Source organism: Botrytis deweyae, assembly GCF_014898535.1.
Source record: "Botrytis deweyae strain B1 chromosome Unknown BDEW_043, whole genome shotgun sequence".
Lineage (NCBI taxonomy): Eukaryota > Fungi > Ascomycota > Leotiomycetes > Helotiales > Sclerotiniaceae > Botrytis > Botrytis deweyae.
The window spans coordinates 184,178-202,868 of NW_024066250.1; the positions used below are offsets into that span (position 1 = coordinate 184,178).

The window sequence follows — 18,691 nt, forward strand, 5'->3', positions numbered from 1 at the left end:
CCACAACCAAATCAACACCCACCCAACACACCCACCCAACACACCCAATCTCTCCTCAGCGATGCGCTGTAATATTCCTCAATTGATCCGAATCCATTGGAATCCATTGGATATCAACACACCTTTCCATTCGCAGGGATAAATGGTGTGGCAGATCCCTTTCCCCACCCCACCTGACGATTTATTGGTTGGTTCATGTACTCCGTGTGTGCGAGTGCACATTGATGAGACAGGACAGGCGCTTAGGTGGATGCGATTGTGTGGAGTACTTAAGCGATGTGGGGAATTTGAATCGATCGATTGTGTTATCTAGTATAAGAGTTTTTTTGTGTATTTGAATCTTTGCTGATAGATAGTATTGGTAATTCGGAGAGTGGAATTCACAGGTTCTCTCGGTGCGAATTCCAAGTATTCAATAGATGTTGAGATTAATTCATGTGTCGCAAGTGGAAACACAATGGCAGGAAGTGCGAATATTCATTGACCAACCGTACCGGCTCGGGGAAAATACTTATACTTTCTCCTAACTAGATTACCTGAAGACATAAGAATTGTAAAAGTATACATGCACAAACTCAAGCATAAAGTAAGTTTCAATATAACAAATATATTATTATCCTCATGAATTTTCTCTTCCTCTTCTTCCCTAACTACCTCTCGTACTCCGCGTTCCTCATCTTCATCCACCGTCTCTGTTCCTCTCGCAACATCCACAAAGCACCAGCTAGTATAGACAAGCAAAGCCAAATTATTAATACACATAAATATACACAGCGACTCTCCCTTGCCTTCTTTCCCCACTAAAAAGCGAACCCGAGCTAATCCAAGTCAAGACATTTCAAATCTGTTCCCTGATTCTCAAGTGACCATCACAAGCGAACCCCTATTTCCTCTTCTCTTTTCGGCCTTTCTCTCTGATCCACCTCTTTTCTTATCTTCCTCTCCCATTTCAGACAAGCAAAAAACAAAATCCAAGCCAGTAAGCAAGAAAGCGCAAAAGCAAACTCAACAACAGCGAACGGGGTATAACCACAACCAGCCAACCAACCAACCAACAACGCGCCCAATCAAATTCAATAAGCAATTTGGGCCAACTAAAAGCAAAACCAATGCCAATTAAATAGCAAAGTAGTAACAAGAAGCGCACTACTCATCAAAGTGCCAACAGATTAAAACGTCCTACATCCTCACCCCAAAAGCTTGATAAACGCCATTCTTTCCTTTTCCTGCCATACTCGCCATATAATCATTCCTCCCATCTGTCATCCGTCAAGAGAACAAATTATCGGAAGTTTTTTGAGGGCAGCGTCATGCGTATCGTATATACATAATCGTCGTAATGTATCTTAATTGTTTTTTCATGCAATAAAAATTGCTTCAGTTTCATCCAGTGATTGTGGTATCAACTTCTGCCTCCTCATCTTCATTTTTTCCCTCGGCGACGGCTTGATGTGCCGCTCTTTCATGATAGATTCTTTGCCTGCCAATTTCGGCTGCATGTAAACTATCAATATATGTTGTGAACTTTACGATTTCACGAAGCAAATATGAAGATTTCTTTTCCCAATTCGCCATTGCTTTTTGTGCGTTAGGATGACGCGGTGAATACTGTACTAGGTTAGTGAAAGTGAACCACGAAGAAGAATTGTAATACTTACAGCTAGAAGCATTGGATTTCTCAACATATTATGTTTCTGCAATTCTTCCTCAATACTCTGCACATAAGCAGTCAGTGTTTTCAACTGATCCGGCTCCATCAAGTTACTAGCTCTCATGCTCTGTATTGGAGGACTCCAATCATTTATAGCAATTCTATCACCTGGCAATCTTGATCTAACCCCTCCTACATAGCCGTGATCCAAGCTCGATCTTAGAGAGCTCTGCATGCTGGGCCTAGCACCAGAAGTTGATGGTCTGGTATTCTGTTCATTGATCGCAGTGACCAAGGCGTTGTTGACAATTTCATCAGACCAGCCGTATTCGATATTACTGATACCACCTACGAGAGGATGGTTTGATAACCGAGCACTCCAATAATTGGCTGTTGTGACAAATTCTTTGACGATATCTGCTGTACCTACTTGAAAGAGATGTACTGCTCCAGTGGGCAAGGAAAGCGCCCAGACATGAGGGCGAGCTTTGGAGTAGCCTGGAGAAGGAAGGGCACTAGCGATAGTTTGCCGGAGGAGGAATGAACCAAGATTCTCGGCATTCTCTTGCCAATTTCCACCACCAACAACTCCGCCACTAGTTTTAGGCTTGCGGACATTCTTTGTGGAGAAAGAGAACAAGCTCATGTAGCCCTTTTCGATAACAGCAAATGTTTCAATCCAGTTACGGTCCTTCGCTTTCTTGTCGAGAGCTTCCAGATGATGCTTGTGCTTGACCATACCTTCCTTGGCCCATGGTGCACCAGCCAGTTCTAAAGATTCATCATCGAGTAGGGGGGCAACACGAAGTTCTTCATGATCACTGCCCCTACTTCCTGAGCTATGGACCGTCTCTTCACGGATAATTGCTTGGCTGAGAGCATTGGCGAATCCAATAGATTGTTGATAATCGCCTTGGAATGCCGAACCAAGAGAGTCCACGGACATCGAGGTATGTTTTCCAAGAGAATACTTGCTCCAGGTACTAGACGACACCGAAGGACTCCACATAGATGATTGATCATCCAGACTAGTTCGACTAGATCCCATTCCTGAGTTAGGATATAAACGAGGTCTCGATCTAGTCTTATTGCTCCACTTTCCATTTGTGCGTACAGTCTCTGCTGTTCTTCCACGAAGATAACTAGGTGATTCTGAGGGAGCTTTACTCAGAACACTAGGAGAACGGCGCAACATACCATTGGTGAATACTGAAAGAGTGCTGGATGATGAAGCCGGCATTTGTAACCTATCGACGGCGCCAAACAATGGAAGCCGATCATTCCGGATAGAATTGTAAAAATCCTTGAGAACAATCTCAACCTGTACTTCCCACGTACGTAATGTTCCGCGGAAAGGTGCCTTGACCAAGGGGCCACAATCATCCATGGGAGTATCATAATCTAAAGGTGTAGGAGCACTTGGATTATCAGGATCTGGACGTGGCGCAGGCTTGAATGAAGACCTCCAAGAAGGTTTTTCAAAAGCTTCAATTGATATAGCGTCGGAGTTTTCGTCATTGACATGAGGGTCATCAAAAGCAGAACTTTTTCCAGGGAGCACTGTAGGCCTACTAGGCTCAAATTCATGCGCAGACTCTGCTACACTTCGACGGATCGTAGGCATTGTATTCTTAATGAATTGACTACGAGTCATCTTTTGTTCAATATCGGCAAGATGCAAATCCGTGTTGAGCAGAAGAACCGAGTAACAAATTGTATGTACGACATCTAATAATATTAGCTTGATACACTTTAGATAAACTCGCAAACCTACCAGTAGCTTTGAATCCATGGTTGGGATTGCTCTGACACCATCTCTTCGAGAACGCGTCCAAGATTCTGTCAACTTGTTGACTTTCACCCTTGAGCACTAATCTGCCACACACTACACGCATCGAGGCAAGAATATTAAGATTCGCAAAGTCATAAAGGCTCATGTAAGCTGTTAGCGTCCTTGCTCGAACAACTCCCTCATCTCCCATCCATGCCGTCGCCTTTTCTTTTTGAATGAAATCCTCATTGCCATCGTAAATTTTCTGTGCTCTAATTAGGTCTTCCTCCGTAGGTTGTGCGTCGTCAACTCCTTCTGATTCAGAGTCATCAAATGGCTCAACATATTCTCTATCGGACATAGTAGGTGGACTGGAAGGGGGACCTTCTTCTTGTCCCTCAACTTGCAACAGTGGTAGACTGACAGCCGATTTGTATATGGTATCTGTAGATCCTGTAGCTGCAATCGAGTTTGCGAATTTAGGTTTTAAGGTATTTGTACCTGGCAGATCATCTTCAGATGATCCAGGTTCCAACCAAACACGATCTTTCTCTGGAAACTCCGATTTAGAAGGAGAAAGAACGATCCAATCTTCTTCTTTGGCAGGACCTGCTGGTAGTTCCTGACTGTCATTAGAACCCACCTTGCTTAGAGGTGAATCCAAAGGAGACTCTGCTGCCTTGGGCTCTGATTTCGGTAAAACTTTGGAGGGCGGTGGAGAACGTTTGGAATGTATTCTTTCGTATTCCGCAACAAGAGCGATATCTCTCGCCACCGAAGGAGAGCGACCAGGAGATGTCGTACTGGGTAACGGTGTATTACCAGGCACATCTTCCGTGATCTCCAACTTAAACTTCGCGTCACGATCATTCTCAGTAGAACCTTGGAAAAATGTTTCACGTTCCTCTCTGGCCTGCCCATCGAATCCACCAGGTAATGCTAAGTTGGTACTTGCCGATCTACGTGGTTGTTTGATGGACGAATAAGATGGCTTGCGACTGTCTCCGGCATGCGATGACGCTGGTTTCGAAGGAGGTATTTGTCTGATGGTAGCATTTGGGTCTGGATCGTAGTCTGAAGAAAAGCCTCTTACATGGCGTCTATTTTCAACATCATCGGAAATATCATTAACTTGCCGATCGAGACTAGCCGTTGGTGCATGAGCTTCAATAGGAGGTCTTCCGGGGCTATGAAGGTATGGATTCATGACTTGGCGAAGACTACTGACGGGGCTAGCCTCAGGTTGCCAATCTGGAATGTCCGGTCGCAATTTGTGTGGCTCGAGTTTCATGGGTGGCAACGGCATTGGTGGAACGGGAATGGGTTCGGCCTCAGATACCGACTTTTTACGCCTTCGGAAGAATGATGAAGGTTTTTTGGTGATTACATGCGGTTGTTCCTTTGGGGCTTGCGGATTTTCTCGAGACGGTGCTACGTTATTAGACTTCATCTGGTTAGCAATGTGAGTTTTGCTACCTGGATGATCCGCCGTTTCAGTAGAGGTAGTGGAACCGTGCGACGGTGGTGGGTCGGGTACCGCAACATTGTTGTTCCTGGAAGAGCCGAAAACCCTTCTGAAGAATCCAGGTCGTTCCTTGGGCGTTTGGGTGAAAGCTTGCGGCGACCCGAGAATATCTTTTGTTTTTGAGTATGACCCACAATTTGGCGGAGATTGCTCTTTGATGAATGCTGGCATGGGTGGCAATTCTTTACTGCGATCATTTAAATTGAGACCATAGTCATGCCTGGCAGTGTTCGTGAACCCCTTCGACTTATATGCGCTCTTCGAGGACTTTGCGCTCCTTTTTCTTTCTAACTTCTCCATTGGGGGATCGATGAGGCTAGGGTCGGGTCTTGAGACCAAAATTGGGGATGTAGGTCGAGGGCGTCGTGGACCACCAGGTACTGTGGGCGTGGGAGCAGCGTCGTAGTCGTATGTAGGGGTCGAAGGTACATTTGCATTAATATATCTTCCTGCATTTAATTGTGAAGTTGCTTGGTGACCGCTTCCGTAATCAAAGCTTGAAGACCTTCCTGCTAAGCCATGCGCCCACCTCTGGCTGCCTGTAACTTGTGCGTATCCAAGGTCGAAACTATTCGCACTACTCCCAACACTACTACCGGTATTCTTTCTCCCTCCTCGCTGCGGAATTGGAGGTCCTCTAAGTGATCCACCTGTATCGTTGCGTATACTATTGATTCTAGTCAACCCCGTTTGGAAGTTGGAACTGCTATTGCTTCTTCGGCTGCGAGAAATCTTGTCGGAATAATGACTTGAATCGTCTGCTGGATCGTAGTCGGAACTGAAGGAATAAGCGTGTCCTCTGCCACCTCTAGCTGCGAAGTTTTGAGGTGATTGATATGGTTCTTCATCACCAAAGGAGGAATATAATCGATCTTCGTCCAGTGTAGGATTGCGCAAGCTAAAATCTTCCTGCCCGAAAGAGAATTGGTCCAAGGAAAGTAGCATATGATCTACCAATGAGTCGCGGGTAACTTGTCGGGGGGAAAGGGAGAGGTCGTGAGAATCCCGGTTATTTCGCACATTCTCAGGATCATTTTCTTTGTTGGAAGGATCAACTGGTGTAATGTCATCTAAAAATGAATGCCCTGTTCCACTTCGCAGATTAAGCGCCCGATTCGATGAAGTAATATTTTCTGGACTGGAAGCCTGCGCCTCCAGTGTCTGGGGCGGAGATATGCTTCCTCTTCTTTTTGCCTTATAGCCAGTATCAACATTCAGGTCAACGCCGAGTCGCTTCGTCGGTGCATTCGGCATCTTCTCGACGGTATGCATGGCGGCCACAAGTGCAGCTGAGCCGTCATGAAGTATTATAAATTGGTTCGAATTTTGAAAGGATTATAAGATGATTCTTCGAATTGGTTCCTGGTTTGATCCACCTTCACTGCGACTGTAACCTGGATCAATACGTCAAGTTCGATTCTCAATTGCGTATCAATGCTCTGCCGATGCGAAACACTCAAACGATTCGTATTCTAGATTTCTCGAATATGCTTCCCGTCTATCTGCCGGTTGCGATAATTTACCTGCAAGTAATATATTTTAAATGGGAGCTAAGATATGTTTGAGGCAGCAAACGTCGGAAGAGGTTGATGCAGCAGAAACTCTTTTCGAAACACGCCGAAATGTTGGGGAAAGTTTGTTTGCGTGCTACCAGGACAAATTACTTTCTCGGGATTGAATCGGTAGGGACTGACTAGAGATTGGCATATGCTGGTGAGGATTGAGTGAGGTGTGGTGAGGTTCAATTGAGGGAAGATGATTTCCTATCCGTTTGTTTGTGCGTCTGTTTGTTTGTCGTCGGACAAGTAAATATTGAATTGGCAGATTGTAAAGTAGGTAAGGTACTGTACTGTACACAAGGGCGGGATTCGTTTGTAACAGCGGAGAAGCAGAGACAGAAGCAGCAGCAGCAGCAGCAGATGCAAGATAATGTTGATACTCCAAGACTCCAAGCAACTATTGAGTAATAACGGGTCGTGCAGTAGTGAATTTCGTGATATGGGGCATATACTTTATTGGGTTTTTGTCACTGACTGCTTTTGATATCCATATCTATTTAGGTCGCGGTACCTGGTAAACAAATGATTAGATACCCCTATGGAGAAATATATACCCAGGTCGCTCAATAATTTCTAGGATCTCCGACTCCGATGGAATGGCGACCACTGGGATTGAAGATTTTAAGTCTTAAAAGAGCCTCTGGAAATGTTTTCTTCAAGGGTTGCAACGGGTAAAGAGAAGAGTGGTATGTGTATGTCCCAAAAGAAAATATACTTTTCCCGTGAATGAATGAAGGGGAGGGAAGGGAAGGGGGTAGAGAATCGGATGAGTGATGAGTGATGACTGAAGACTGAAAATTGAGAGTGACGACTGAAAATTGAGAGTAAAGACTGAAAACTAAGAGTGAAGACTGATTCGATTATTGTTCTCTTCAAAAATTTCATTCAAATTCAAAAAAGAGAAATTTGATTGGATTTTGATTAAGGATATGATTTACATTGACCAGTTTATGAGTTTACACACTCATTTCCGTTTTCATTCATGGTTCATGGGCGAAAATGCACAGTGCAGTTGAACAGTGCAGAGGGCAGTCACAATTGCAGTCAAGAAGTCTGCTGTGTATCAATTTGGGCCCGTGCTGGTTGGCCATATGGATCGATGATCTTCATGACAAGAGAAACAAGAGAAACCAAATCCACCCGACCCAAACTCCTTCCAGTCCCGACATCCACAAAAAGGAAAGAAGAATGAAAAAAAAAGAAAGCGATCAATCGGGAAGAGCAATCATGATACAGAACATCCACGAATTGATCAAAGTTTCCATCCATGGTCAAAGTCAAAGTCAAATCTCGTCGATATGTACGTACTTGGTATCTACGGAGTATCTCTATGAAAGGTCTATGCTTGCAAATTACAAACTCACCAACCAACCAACAAACAATGGCAGCTGCATCTCCTGGGGAACCCATGAACCTCTCTCCATTTTTAATTTAATCGAATGATTCCATTCCGAACCACCAACCGTGGATAAAAGTTTAAAAAAGGAGACACACGGCGCGACTGGCTCTGTCCGTACCACCAAGCTGCTGCAGCAAACTGCATGAAGGGAGGGGGAATTGGGGGCCGGCAAAAGAGAGGATCTAACCAGGGATTGAGATTGGAAAGAGAAGGGTGCGAAGGAAAGATGCCATCGTGACACTAACAGCCTCTTCGAAGTTTCAGGGGGAGGGGGAACGGAAATGTACGTGCAACCATGGCCCTTTCGTACGCTTCTAAATCTGTCAGAAAAAAGATCCTTGGATCCCTTGCCCTCAAGATATACCTGCGGCTACCCGTCAAATATACATACACGGAAACACAGTGTAACGACCCAGGTAATTTGGTACAATGGGACTTTTATACCGGAAAAGAGCGGTGTACCACGAGTCTGATATACCTAGATCACGTCTTCGTGGATGCCTTTGATATACATAATCTACTTTTGCAGAGAAAGGAAATTGCATTTGAGATCCGTTGGACGAATCTTCCAATAGAGTAATGTTTCATCTGCTCATACCGGTATCAAGCCCGCCCGTTCAAACATGGAAAGACAAACATCCAAAATCTTATGGCGATCAAAGCTTCGAATCATCTTGATATCCAGATGTCCCGCATTAAGCCTCTGCAGACGACCGGTGGGTTGATAGGCTCATAGGATAACACGCACCCCTATTTCCCTGTATCAAGGCGGGATAGATGCCAATGATATGTGATTTGTTCATGCACAATGGTCGTGGGATGCTATCACGTGAATGTATAAATTCCTCATCGGCCGAAGCGGAATATCATTGGGCTAACCAAATGACAAGTAAGGACAAGCGACGTTTCGCCGGTATGATTCAAGCATTGAGTTCTCTAACAGATCTACACTGTCGACGCAGTATGGTATGGTCGAATGTTATCGCTTTGTTCTCAACTCTTCAGCTACATTGCTCACTAACGACTTTTACTTTTTGTTATTTTTAGACTTGAGCTGCGATTGGGGGGCTGAGACTTAAGTACCTACGTAAAAGAAGATATCAAAGGATCAAGAGAAGGATGAGAGAAGCTTCGGAAACATCCCCGACTATCTTCTTGAGGATGCTTATTCCTTGGATAATCTCACATAAACTTTGATGGGCTCACCTGCTGGCTCAACACATCAGATACCTATTCACGATGAGGATACTTCGGATATGTGACTAACGGGGAGGTAAGATTTCAACTCAAGCTTATCACGACATGCTATGGTTATTTTCTAATATTTACAGTTTTTGCGTTGTGCGGTTCTTCTGTACTATATTGCATTTTCCTGATAATGCCGGCATTGATGATCCTGTAACACGGAAACCGATATCACCTATTATAGTTCACGAAGATCTCCAAACGCTGCGGCAGGCTGCATGGATGACTCGATCTATCATCGTCGGCAGCTGCAGATCTCCAATAAACTTCTATTACCATACGTATCAAAGAATTGGGACAAAGATATATACGAAGGTTTTACGAATGATAATCTCTTCGTCCAGGACAAATGCTGATCCGTTCGCATACTCCAAGCCGGTGTATACGAAATATTCGCATCACTTACCATGAATAGCCTTCTCGCTCACGACCACTAACCATCTTCTTTTAATGGAACAATTCACCACACCAAACAACATCAAAGCTTTCTCCCCAAAATATCTCAACTCCCTGAGTATGTTCCATTGGCGTCATCGTGCGTTGGGCTTAGTCTTATACCGCCTTGACAATAACATCAAAGTTATCATCGTCGATCACCAAACCATGTCCAAAAATTCATCCTAGCACGGAACCCCACGAATTTGACGGGCAGAAAATACGAACTGTCCATTGTCCACTTCGTCTAAGCTTGCCATGAAACTAGAACTAGACGTCACTTCGGCTTCACATGCTGTAGATGATTTCAATTTTCACATGATGCTTGCTAGGACAAGATATGTATCCGACCGCAAATGTGAAAGTCGATCCTAAATAAGGTCTTCCTTCCTTGTCGGTGCAGTGTGGAAAAGTCGGCTGCAATGGAACTTTTGGAAGTCAGTTCATCTTTTGCAGAAGTAGCTATGCTCGACTGCTTGAAGCCAAGCATCATAAAGTTGAAAATCATACTCAATCTTTTATTGTTGCCACGACATATATATAAAGCGTTCAGCATCTCAATCACTATTTCAAACAGAAGAAGCAACCATACAAGTGTACTGTCTGTAAAAACTACTCTGATGTATAGATCTTCACATCAGCATGTCATATGTCTTATACTTCCTTTTCTCTTGATGGATTCTTATCCTTTCAGCAAATGGGTCGCCCATCACAGTCTCTGTAACCCACCGAATCAGATGGTTGGGTCCTTAATATCTCTGTGATGTTTCCTGAGTCAGTTTATAGCTGCTTGGGCGGGGTTGCAGATCGCCTTACAAAGATATACGTCGCCTGCGACCTACGCTGGTTGATCATAACTTACTTTGGCAGGCTCATCGTAGACCAAAGTCACCGCTTCGTCATAGGCGACGTTCGCTGTCTCATTGTCGGAAAGTTTTCCAGGCTCGGCATATGAGACTTTGGCGGCTTCATCGTACGCAACCTTGAAGGCTTCGTCATATGAAATCTTGGCAGGCTCTGCATCCTAAGTGGTCTGCGAGTATCTTTCAAAGACACGCATCGCACCTACAGCTTTCATCTCTGGTTTACATATGGTCAAGTGATAAATATGGTCAAGTGACAATTACACATTGCGAATAGCTGTATTTTCTCTCGCGGGACTTTGCTACTAATGGCATCTACGATATGGCAAGACCATATGTTTTAGAAGACCTAAGTTTCAATAGCTCATGCAACATTATCTAGTCAAAATCTCGTCAGGATGGCAGCTTGTTGAGACCATTGCCACCTGAATAGCGAGATAGTAATTGTACATTGAATACCTCTTTTTCTCATCTTCCCATTCCTCCAATAACCCTCCTACCTTTCAATTTTTTTCTCTCCCTCGTCCCATCCCCCTATTATCGCAAATAATTAAATTCCAACTAACCCCCGTCCTCCCATCTTCGTCATAGATTACCGTAGAGAATGCTACGCATTAATTCCTTGTGCCAAATCGATGGCGGAAGTATCATTATCTCCTTTCGCTGGAATCAAGGAGATCAACAGTCAGCAGTGGATCTTGACATAGCGCTTGAATATCGAAAGTCGAGTATGTTTATTGAGTGCGTAAAGGAGAGATGAGCTGTACCGCAGGGCTATAAATGAACGGTTGAGGAGAAGTAGATAAAGAAGTAGAGATTATAATATAGACATATAATACCCGAGTCTCCTAAACATTGTTTGCTTGTGAATCCGAGGAGGGAGTCTGGGTTGGTAGGTGTATATGGGGTATTGAGAAGGGAGGAAGAAAGAAAGAAAGAAAGAAAGAAGAGAATTATAATGGAATGTATGGATTTGGATCATAGGCTTTAATAGGTAGGTACTTACTGCTATTTCCTACGATGTGAAAATCTAGATAGGTTGATAAAATTTATTGGTTTTTTTTCTTATTGCTTTTTTTTTTTTTTTTTTTTTTTTTTTTTGCTGGTGAATATTGTATAGATATGTATGAATGGATGAATGAATGAATATCTTTCTATGTAGGAGTTTTGATTAGAGGTAGGTAGGTAGGTAGGTAGGTAGGTAGGTAGGTAGGTAGGTAGGTAGGTAGATAGATAGAGATAGATGGATAGATGTCTTTCTCTTATTTTTTTAAGGTGAATAAAGAATGAAAAGTGGGTGCTTTTTGGAGTATGGAACGGGAAAAAGTGTATAGGGTAGGAGTGATTCTCTTGGGATGGTTTGTGATATGTAATAAAGTGTGGTTTGAGGGGTTTTCTGAGGAGAGGGTGTGAGGATGTGGATTTGTGTTGTGTTGTGTGTTTTTTTGATGATAATGATGATGATGATGATGATGAATGCGGGTAGGTATGGGGCTATACATGAGATGCGGGATGTGTATGATTAAAAGATTAAGGGGGTATCAGAGAAAATCGAGCACTTATCCAATATATGGTTTTGAACGGATATACCCCGTACAGTCCTCCATTTCATCCAAAAAATCGCATTCCCAAAACAGGAAAATGTGACGCTCAGCCCTATAAACTAAACGCGTTTCGATCCTCAACAACCTATACGTAGGAGAAAAAACAGGCCGGAATTTACCACTATGCAATGGTACGTGCACCCTCACCAAAACAACGCGTAGAGAGAAGTATTACGCATTGGTCAATTTCGGCCTGTTTTTTCTCCTACGTAGAGACAACCTATCAATTACATATCCTACTATATACTCACCCTTTTTTCGACTAGATACTTCAATAATTTCCTATAAGAGGTAGTAAAATGCATCAGTTGTGTTCTCACCAGATCGAACTGGAAAGTATAGTATCTCTGAGATTATACAGCTTTTTCGAGATTTCTGATGTTTTTCTTCTCAGATTATTTTCATGAGCTCTTCTATAGCGTAATCTGGACTTATGTCTTTGAGACTTTTTGGATGCAGAATCTCACTATTGAAGATAAGGAGAAAGGAGAATGGAGAAAGGAGAAAAGGTATTGGAAAATAAATTCTGAGGTATAAATAAGCTTGGGATAAGTCAAATCACGGTGCATTGCCCTTGAAATCTCAAGAATGTGATGTTTGTCTTTCTCTCGGGCAAAATAAAATAAAATAAAATAAAATAAAATAAAATAAAATAAAATAAAATAAAATAAAATAAAATAAAATAAAATAAAATAAAATAAAATAAAATAAAATAAAATAAAATAAAATAAAATAAAATAAAATAAAATAAATAAAATAAAATAAAATAAAATAAAATAAAATAAAATAAAATAAATAATAAAATAAAATAAAATAAAATAAAATAAATAAATAAAATAAAATAAAATTTATCACCATATATATATGTCACGGTCAATCCGTGTAAGGGCTGGCGAGGGCACGTGAGTAGCCCCTATAGGGCTACTTCGGGCCGACGCCAACTTACACACAATTATAAATTGTAGAATTTTCATAGTTTAGAAGAATTAATGAAAAGTCTTTGTGCTACATTACACCTAGTTGATTCATTGCTATTATCTACTCTAACAATATATTCGAAGTTATTCAGAAAACTACAGCTTATTCCTTCGCTGTAAGATTTGAAAATCCATATTATCCTCCCTTTGTTTGAGAGAAAGAGAGACTGAACTAAACTAAAATCACAAGCGATATCAAGTCACCCACATACGACGTCTGATTATAGTTTAATTATTAAATTATTACTAACTAAAGAACTGAGCTTATAGATTCCTTGCATCCAACTACTTCAGAGATCTGAACCTCGGGTATCCTGTAAAACAACACGTTCGAATGCTCTTTATTATGCACAAGTGAGACTGTCACTTTTATTGCGACTGCGTCTACTACGGTAATGCGACTAGGGTAGTACTTTTTAGACCTCGGTGGTAAGCTTGCAAGAAATCGAAGTGTATGATGGTTCATACTGATGGAACCCTAAACATACGTCTCCTCGAATCCCAGCTTCTAGACTTAAAGTCCGCGCGTACAGTCACAGGAGAATTACCATTTTGAGCTGTGATCTCCTGGACATTCGACTCCGTAGCATTGACCTTAGCCTGAGCAAGCCCAATCTTCTTATTCTGCAAATCCATGACAGCATAGACTGCCGAGAAAAACGGGGCTCCGAACGAGAGGAGATCATCTTCATTGGCGGTCGGGTTGACCGGAACGACGCATAAGTTGTTACCATTGTTATCCTTCGCCTGCGTTCCATCTTGGTTCTTTGCAGGCGTGAGCATCATCTCGATCGGGACCTGGATCGTGGTTTCCGAGAAGCCGAAGACCATGTTCATGCCCTTGTTGGCTATGTCACAGGTGACCTGCATTGAGCCATCCGGGCCTGGGTTCGCGTTGAGGGCGTTGCCGATCGCTTCGACGGCGGGTAATGGGATGTCAATTGAAGGATTTCCGGTATCCAGAAGTACGGGAGTTTGTTTGTTTGGTAGAGCTATATTCGTGGTGGCACGTTTATTGTTGGATCCTCCTGTGATTGCGAGAGAAGTAGCTGATATTACGAAGTCGGTAGCTTGGCCATTGGCATTTTCGAGTATTGGTAGCATGGTCATGTTGCCAGTGAACTTGGCGGTATCCATACCACCAAAGATGATCGAACCTTCAGCAGACCCTGAAATAAATGTTAGTGCAAAATTTTATAGGTAAAGAAAAGGAGACACATACTAAAATCGTTGAGGTAAATACCATAAGCAGCGGTATTGGTCAAGCCTGCCGATTTCATAGCCAATGGGAGGTTCTCATATGGCGTTGGGTTCTGATCCGTCGCAGAGAACTCCTGAGCTGCAAAACCAATCCCCATAACTGGAAAAAGGGCGGTGGGTAGAAACCCTTGTGTACTCAGACCCATGGTATTGTTCTTGAGTTCAGTGTTCCCAAGACGGATCGAGTCTTGCATAAATGTCCCCGTGACATTCACGCCGCCACTATAGATTGCAAAAAAATTCGGCTTTCCCGCCACAAAGGTAGTAGAGCTGTTGGAAGCAAAAGACCCTGTTGAAAACTTCTTGTCGGATGCAATGCACTGGTTTTTAGGATCGGCGCAGAGTTTGCTCCCAGTTGCCGGCACCCAGAAGTCACTGCTACCTGTGTCCAAGATGGCGGTCATATTCTGCGGTGGGTTGCCAACGGCGACGTTGACTGCTGAGACGAAAGGGTCACCATTGCTGACTCGAGCTATGGGGACTTGAACAAACTTTTGTGCGCAAGAGAGGTAAGGAAAAGTGATGGCGCTCGCCAGGAGTGCAGAAGCGAAAGTAGTTCTCATGTCAAATATAATTTAAGTGAACGAATGAATAAACAGAAAAAGCAATGTTAGTTGCTGTTTAAGTATCAAGAGCTAACCTCTAGATTTTATAGTCAGGCTGTAAGGAGTGACATCTAACTCATTATTCCAGAGCGATTCCATGTTTCAGTATAAGCTCATGCGATCGCTACCGGCAAACATCATTCCAGAAATTCTGGAAAGGTTCGCGACAATGGAACAATGAAGAGCCGGAAGTGTGTAAAATCGGTCCTATACTCGAATAGTTTTCTTCCTCATTGAATACAATCCCGTTCTAAGCATCTGCATACTTTGCGTAGCCCGTAACAGAAGTTCGAAATCCCTCAAGGGGGTGATCGTTATTCAAACGACAACATATAGAGTGTGTTTCAAATGTCAGAATAAACTTTTTGAGGGTCTGAAATTCTGCAACTCACCCGTTCTCATGTTCTCAACTCCGTCTTGTAATACTTGGAGAATTTCAGCCCCGCGTTTCGCACTCAAAGTTTATTGGAACAAGGTTACTACTGCACATGCTATCAAGTTGAGCGGTTGATGATAGATCACAAATATTTCCCCACAGTTACAGGGACCTCTACTCGTATTTGAGAATATTATTTGAGAACGTTCGGAAAGATGTTAAAAATGGCCAGCAAAGTCGGAATCTCAGTCTGTACGTTGTTTCTGGGTACGAACTTCTGATTGCAATAATACCAGAGAGCCCATGGGATTAATCGTAATTTGTCGAGTTGTGATGATGTAGATTTGTAATTGGAGATTTTGAACAGCTAGAAAATGATTAAGATTTAATTGAGCTGACGATAAGGTCCACGAAACAGAGGATAGCTACCAAAATGGGATACGCATGAAACTCGTCTGACTATGCAATTATCTGATTTGCGATCAGATTCAATTGCGACTCTAGGCGCCCAACGCCTTACCGGCATTATCACTGCATCGCACGGATACGATATCTCTGAGGCAGTTTACACAATTTTCACGAAAGGCGTAAACAAGTGTTCCATGCGGCAACAAAAGAAGAACTTGGCTCATGGTTTGACGTGTATCAGAAAGTGGCTCAAGAGTAAAGAATTATGCTTAAGAAAACATTCAATATTAACGGTGTAATATGAATGATTCTAAACATTCAATCGGAACTATGGAATCAATTCGATTAATAATCGACTCTGCACTTCATACAAAATATCAAACGCGTCTAGATTGTAGGAATGAATTCTTCTACCACTTGGAATGCTCAAGGACAAGAACATTTCTCAAAATTAGTTTTCGAAGGAAGTTCTGGATCATAAATTTTTCGCAGCAAATACAAAGGAAAGTGTTGGACAAGTAATCTTCAAGCCCGCATTAGAGTCTCCGATTGAACGTGTAAACTTATCCTAGGGGTTGAGCCCGAGAAAGAGAGGCAAAAAATGTGGTTTCTTATGTGTGAAATATCAAATGACCCCATATCCACACGTTAGGAAGCTTCGAGGCATCTTCTCCATCTCTTTCACCGTTCTCTAGGAGCATCCTCAAAAGGTGCCACGTCCTCGTGGCTAGTGGTGCCAATTGAGTCAATGGTCTTCCCAGTGTCGATTTCTATGCGGAAAAGCAATCGGGGTGTGAGGCTTCGGATGGGAACGACTATTGGCTTTCGTTCCCTTGAAATGGTTGAACCATATAGTAAGCTGCTGAGCCTCGACTTGGCAGTTCTACATAGTCATCGACCTATGAAGGACATTAATGATGATAATAATTTAATATATAACTTATCAATTTGATAAGAAAAGAGGGATTCCACAAACTCACAGTCTGTAAAATTCTTGATCCCCGACGACTAATTATGTCCATATCTTGTATACCTACTTTTCGAAGAGAATTACAGGTTCAACAATTCAATATCAGTTTGTATTCTCAAATTAAATTAAATGAATATAAACTCCCGTATCTCCTTCCAAGAATTATATTCCCAAAAAAGAAAAATGCAGCGCCCAGCCCTATACTTCATCTCTCATTCAATAACATTCCCATCCTCGGTATATCATTCTTCCCGTCTCACATAATACAGCGTATTTCGTTTCGTTTATGTAGCTAACGAACAAGCAACCCATCATTCGTCAGAGAAAATTACGTCAAATAACATCATGACATAAATTTCTCGGCAGTCATATCGCTACATCACGCCCGTTTAGCTCTAGTGGCTTCGCCTCCCCAGACTTGGGGGCACTGCTAGACAGATGAAAGATAGCCAATAATATTTGCAATCTTGCGTTTTGAGGTATGTTTGCGCAAATGATGGCGTGGTCAGGTAATGAGAACATGATTTACGAATGAATCGGATGAGAAAAAAGGGAGAGAAACTGATAGATTTTCATAGTGCGGCTGATGGTTGGAAAATATATAGAAGAATGTTTGTGCCGCTGTTGAAATTATTCAGTTGTTCATCATTTTTGGAAGTTGGAGAAGTGTCTTTCTTGTGTTACCTCGGGACTTGGAGGTATCCCTTACTTTGTGATATATACGACTGCAACTTGACCACGGCAACAAAATATAGTATGGAGAACGGCAAGCCTGGTATGTGTGCAGTTGAAATTTCAATTGAAAGTATATAAATTAATTATCTGTATTTAGTCGATGATAGTCTCTACTTCTATGCGCCTAACAAGGTAGCACCCGTTATATTTGCGGTCTTGATAGCGATTTCTATGGTTACTCATGGATATCAGTGCTAGTATGTTTTTTCCTCCACCACACAAATTTCCTTTGGCCATCAACATTTTGTTCGAGGTATTATGCTAATTGCTTGAAGTCGTTACAAATGTTGGAAAGTAACCGGACTACTTCCATGGTGCGGATGTATATACCTTGCCGGTTTTATCCTCAGAGAAATTGGTGCTTTTCAGTATAGCAATCTTAATATATATATCGCTAGTATAGTTCTGCTTTACGCTGCACCGTAAGTCCTACCCCTATTTCTCCCTCGTCTCCTTCTCTACTCTCGCTATCCACCAAGACATACCCGAATCCGCACTAAATGCAAACCAAAACACAGACCCATCTACGAACTAGTAAACTACTTCATCCTCTCCCGAATCCTCTACTACGTTCCTTATCACTCTCCTCTCCATCCCGGTCGCGTCCTCACCACTTTCGGTGCCATCTCCGCCGTTGTCGAAGCTCTCAACGCTAACGGCGCTGCCCGCCTCGCCAACTCATCTCTTTCCGAAGATGCCCAAGAAACAGGTCGATCTCTTCTCAAAGCCGCTTTATGTCTCCAACTCGGTATTCTAGGAGCATTTGTCTTCCTCGCCGCTTATTTCCACTTGAAATGTCACAAACATTCGCTTTTGCCGAGTAATTTGAATAATGTGTTAATCACACTTTATATATCGAGTGCGTTGATCGGAACAAGAACGATATATCGCACAGTTGAATATTTCAGTATCGCAGATTTGCATCCCGAGCCCGGGAGGGAAGTTAGTGATATTAGTCCGATTATTCGATATGAATGGTTTTTCTGGGTGTTTGAAGCTTCGCTTATGACTTGCAATACATTCTTGTTGAATTGGAGACATCCGATGAGATTTTTGCCGAGGAATAATAGGATATATTTGGGGAAAGATGGGGTGACGGAGATTGAGGGAACGGGGTATCAGGATGAGAGGAGATGGTGGATTACGTTTATTGATCCGTTCGATGTTTATGGGATGTGTAAGGGGAGAAATATGCATAGAGGATTCTGGGAGCAGGGTGGTGTGGAAAGCATGGGGCAAGGAGGCGCGAACCACCAAGTGGAGAGGCAGAGAGAAGTGAAGGAGGGGCATGGAACAGGCGCTGCATGA

General features: G+C 42.7%; 4 protein-coding genes across 4 annotated transcripts; 2 read left to right on the plus strand and 2 right to left on the minus strand.

Moving 5' to 3' along the window:
* Nucleotides 1–1,383: 1,383 nt before the first annotated feature.
* EAE98_011028 (uncharacterized protein) lies at nucleotides 1,384–6,219 on the minus strand (the record flags this gene model as incomplete). The annotated part of the gene is made up of 3 exons (XM_038958650.1): nucleotides 1,384–1,608; nucleotides 1,659–3,379; nucleotides 3,426–6,219. The coding sequence occupies 3 exons, from the start codon at nucleotides 6,217–6,219 to the stop codon at nucleotides 1,384–1,386; spliced, it is 4,740 nt and encodes a 1,579-aa protein (XP_038805015.1).
* Nucleotides 6,220–6,490: 271 nt separating this feature from the next.
* EAE98_011029 (uncharacterized protein) lies at nucleotides 6,491–6,914 on the plus strand (the record flags this gene model as incomplete). The annotated part of the gene is made up of 2 exons (XM_038958651.1): nucleotides 6,491–6,581; nucleotides 6,808–6,914. The coding sequence occupies 2 exons, from the start codon at nucleotides 6,491–6,493 to the stop codon at nucleotides 6,912–6,914; spliced, it is 198 nt and encodes a 65-aa protein (XP_038805016.1).
* A 6,362-nt stretch (nucleotides 6,915–13,276) lies between these two features.
* Nucleotides 13,277–14,852, minus strand: EAE98_011030 (uncharacterized protein; the record flags this gene model as incomplete). Its single annotated transcript, XM_038958652.1, has 2 exons — nucleotides 13,277–14,198; nucleotides 14,252–14,852. The coding sequence occupies 2 exons, from the start codon at nucleotides 14,850–14,852 to the stop codon at nucleotides 13,492–13,494; spliced, it is 1,308 nt and encodes a 435-aa protein (XP_038805017.1). The 3' UTR covers nucleotides 13,277–13,491.
* A 2,552-nt stretch (nucleotides 14,853–17,404) lies between these two features.
* Nucleotides 17,405–18,691, plus strand: EAE98_011031 (uncharacterized protein; the record flags this gene model as incomplete). Its single annotated transcript, XM_038958653.1, has 4 exons — nucleotides 17,405–17,423; nucleotides 17,481–17,580; nucleotides 17,659–17,805; nucleotides 17,902–18,691. 4 exons carry the CDS (start codon nucleotides 17,405–17,407, stop codon nucleotides 18,689–18,691), a joined length of 1,056 nt encoding a protein of 351 aa, XP_038805018.1.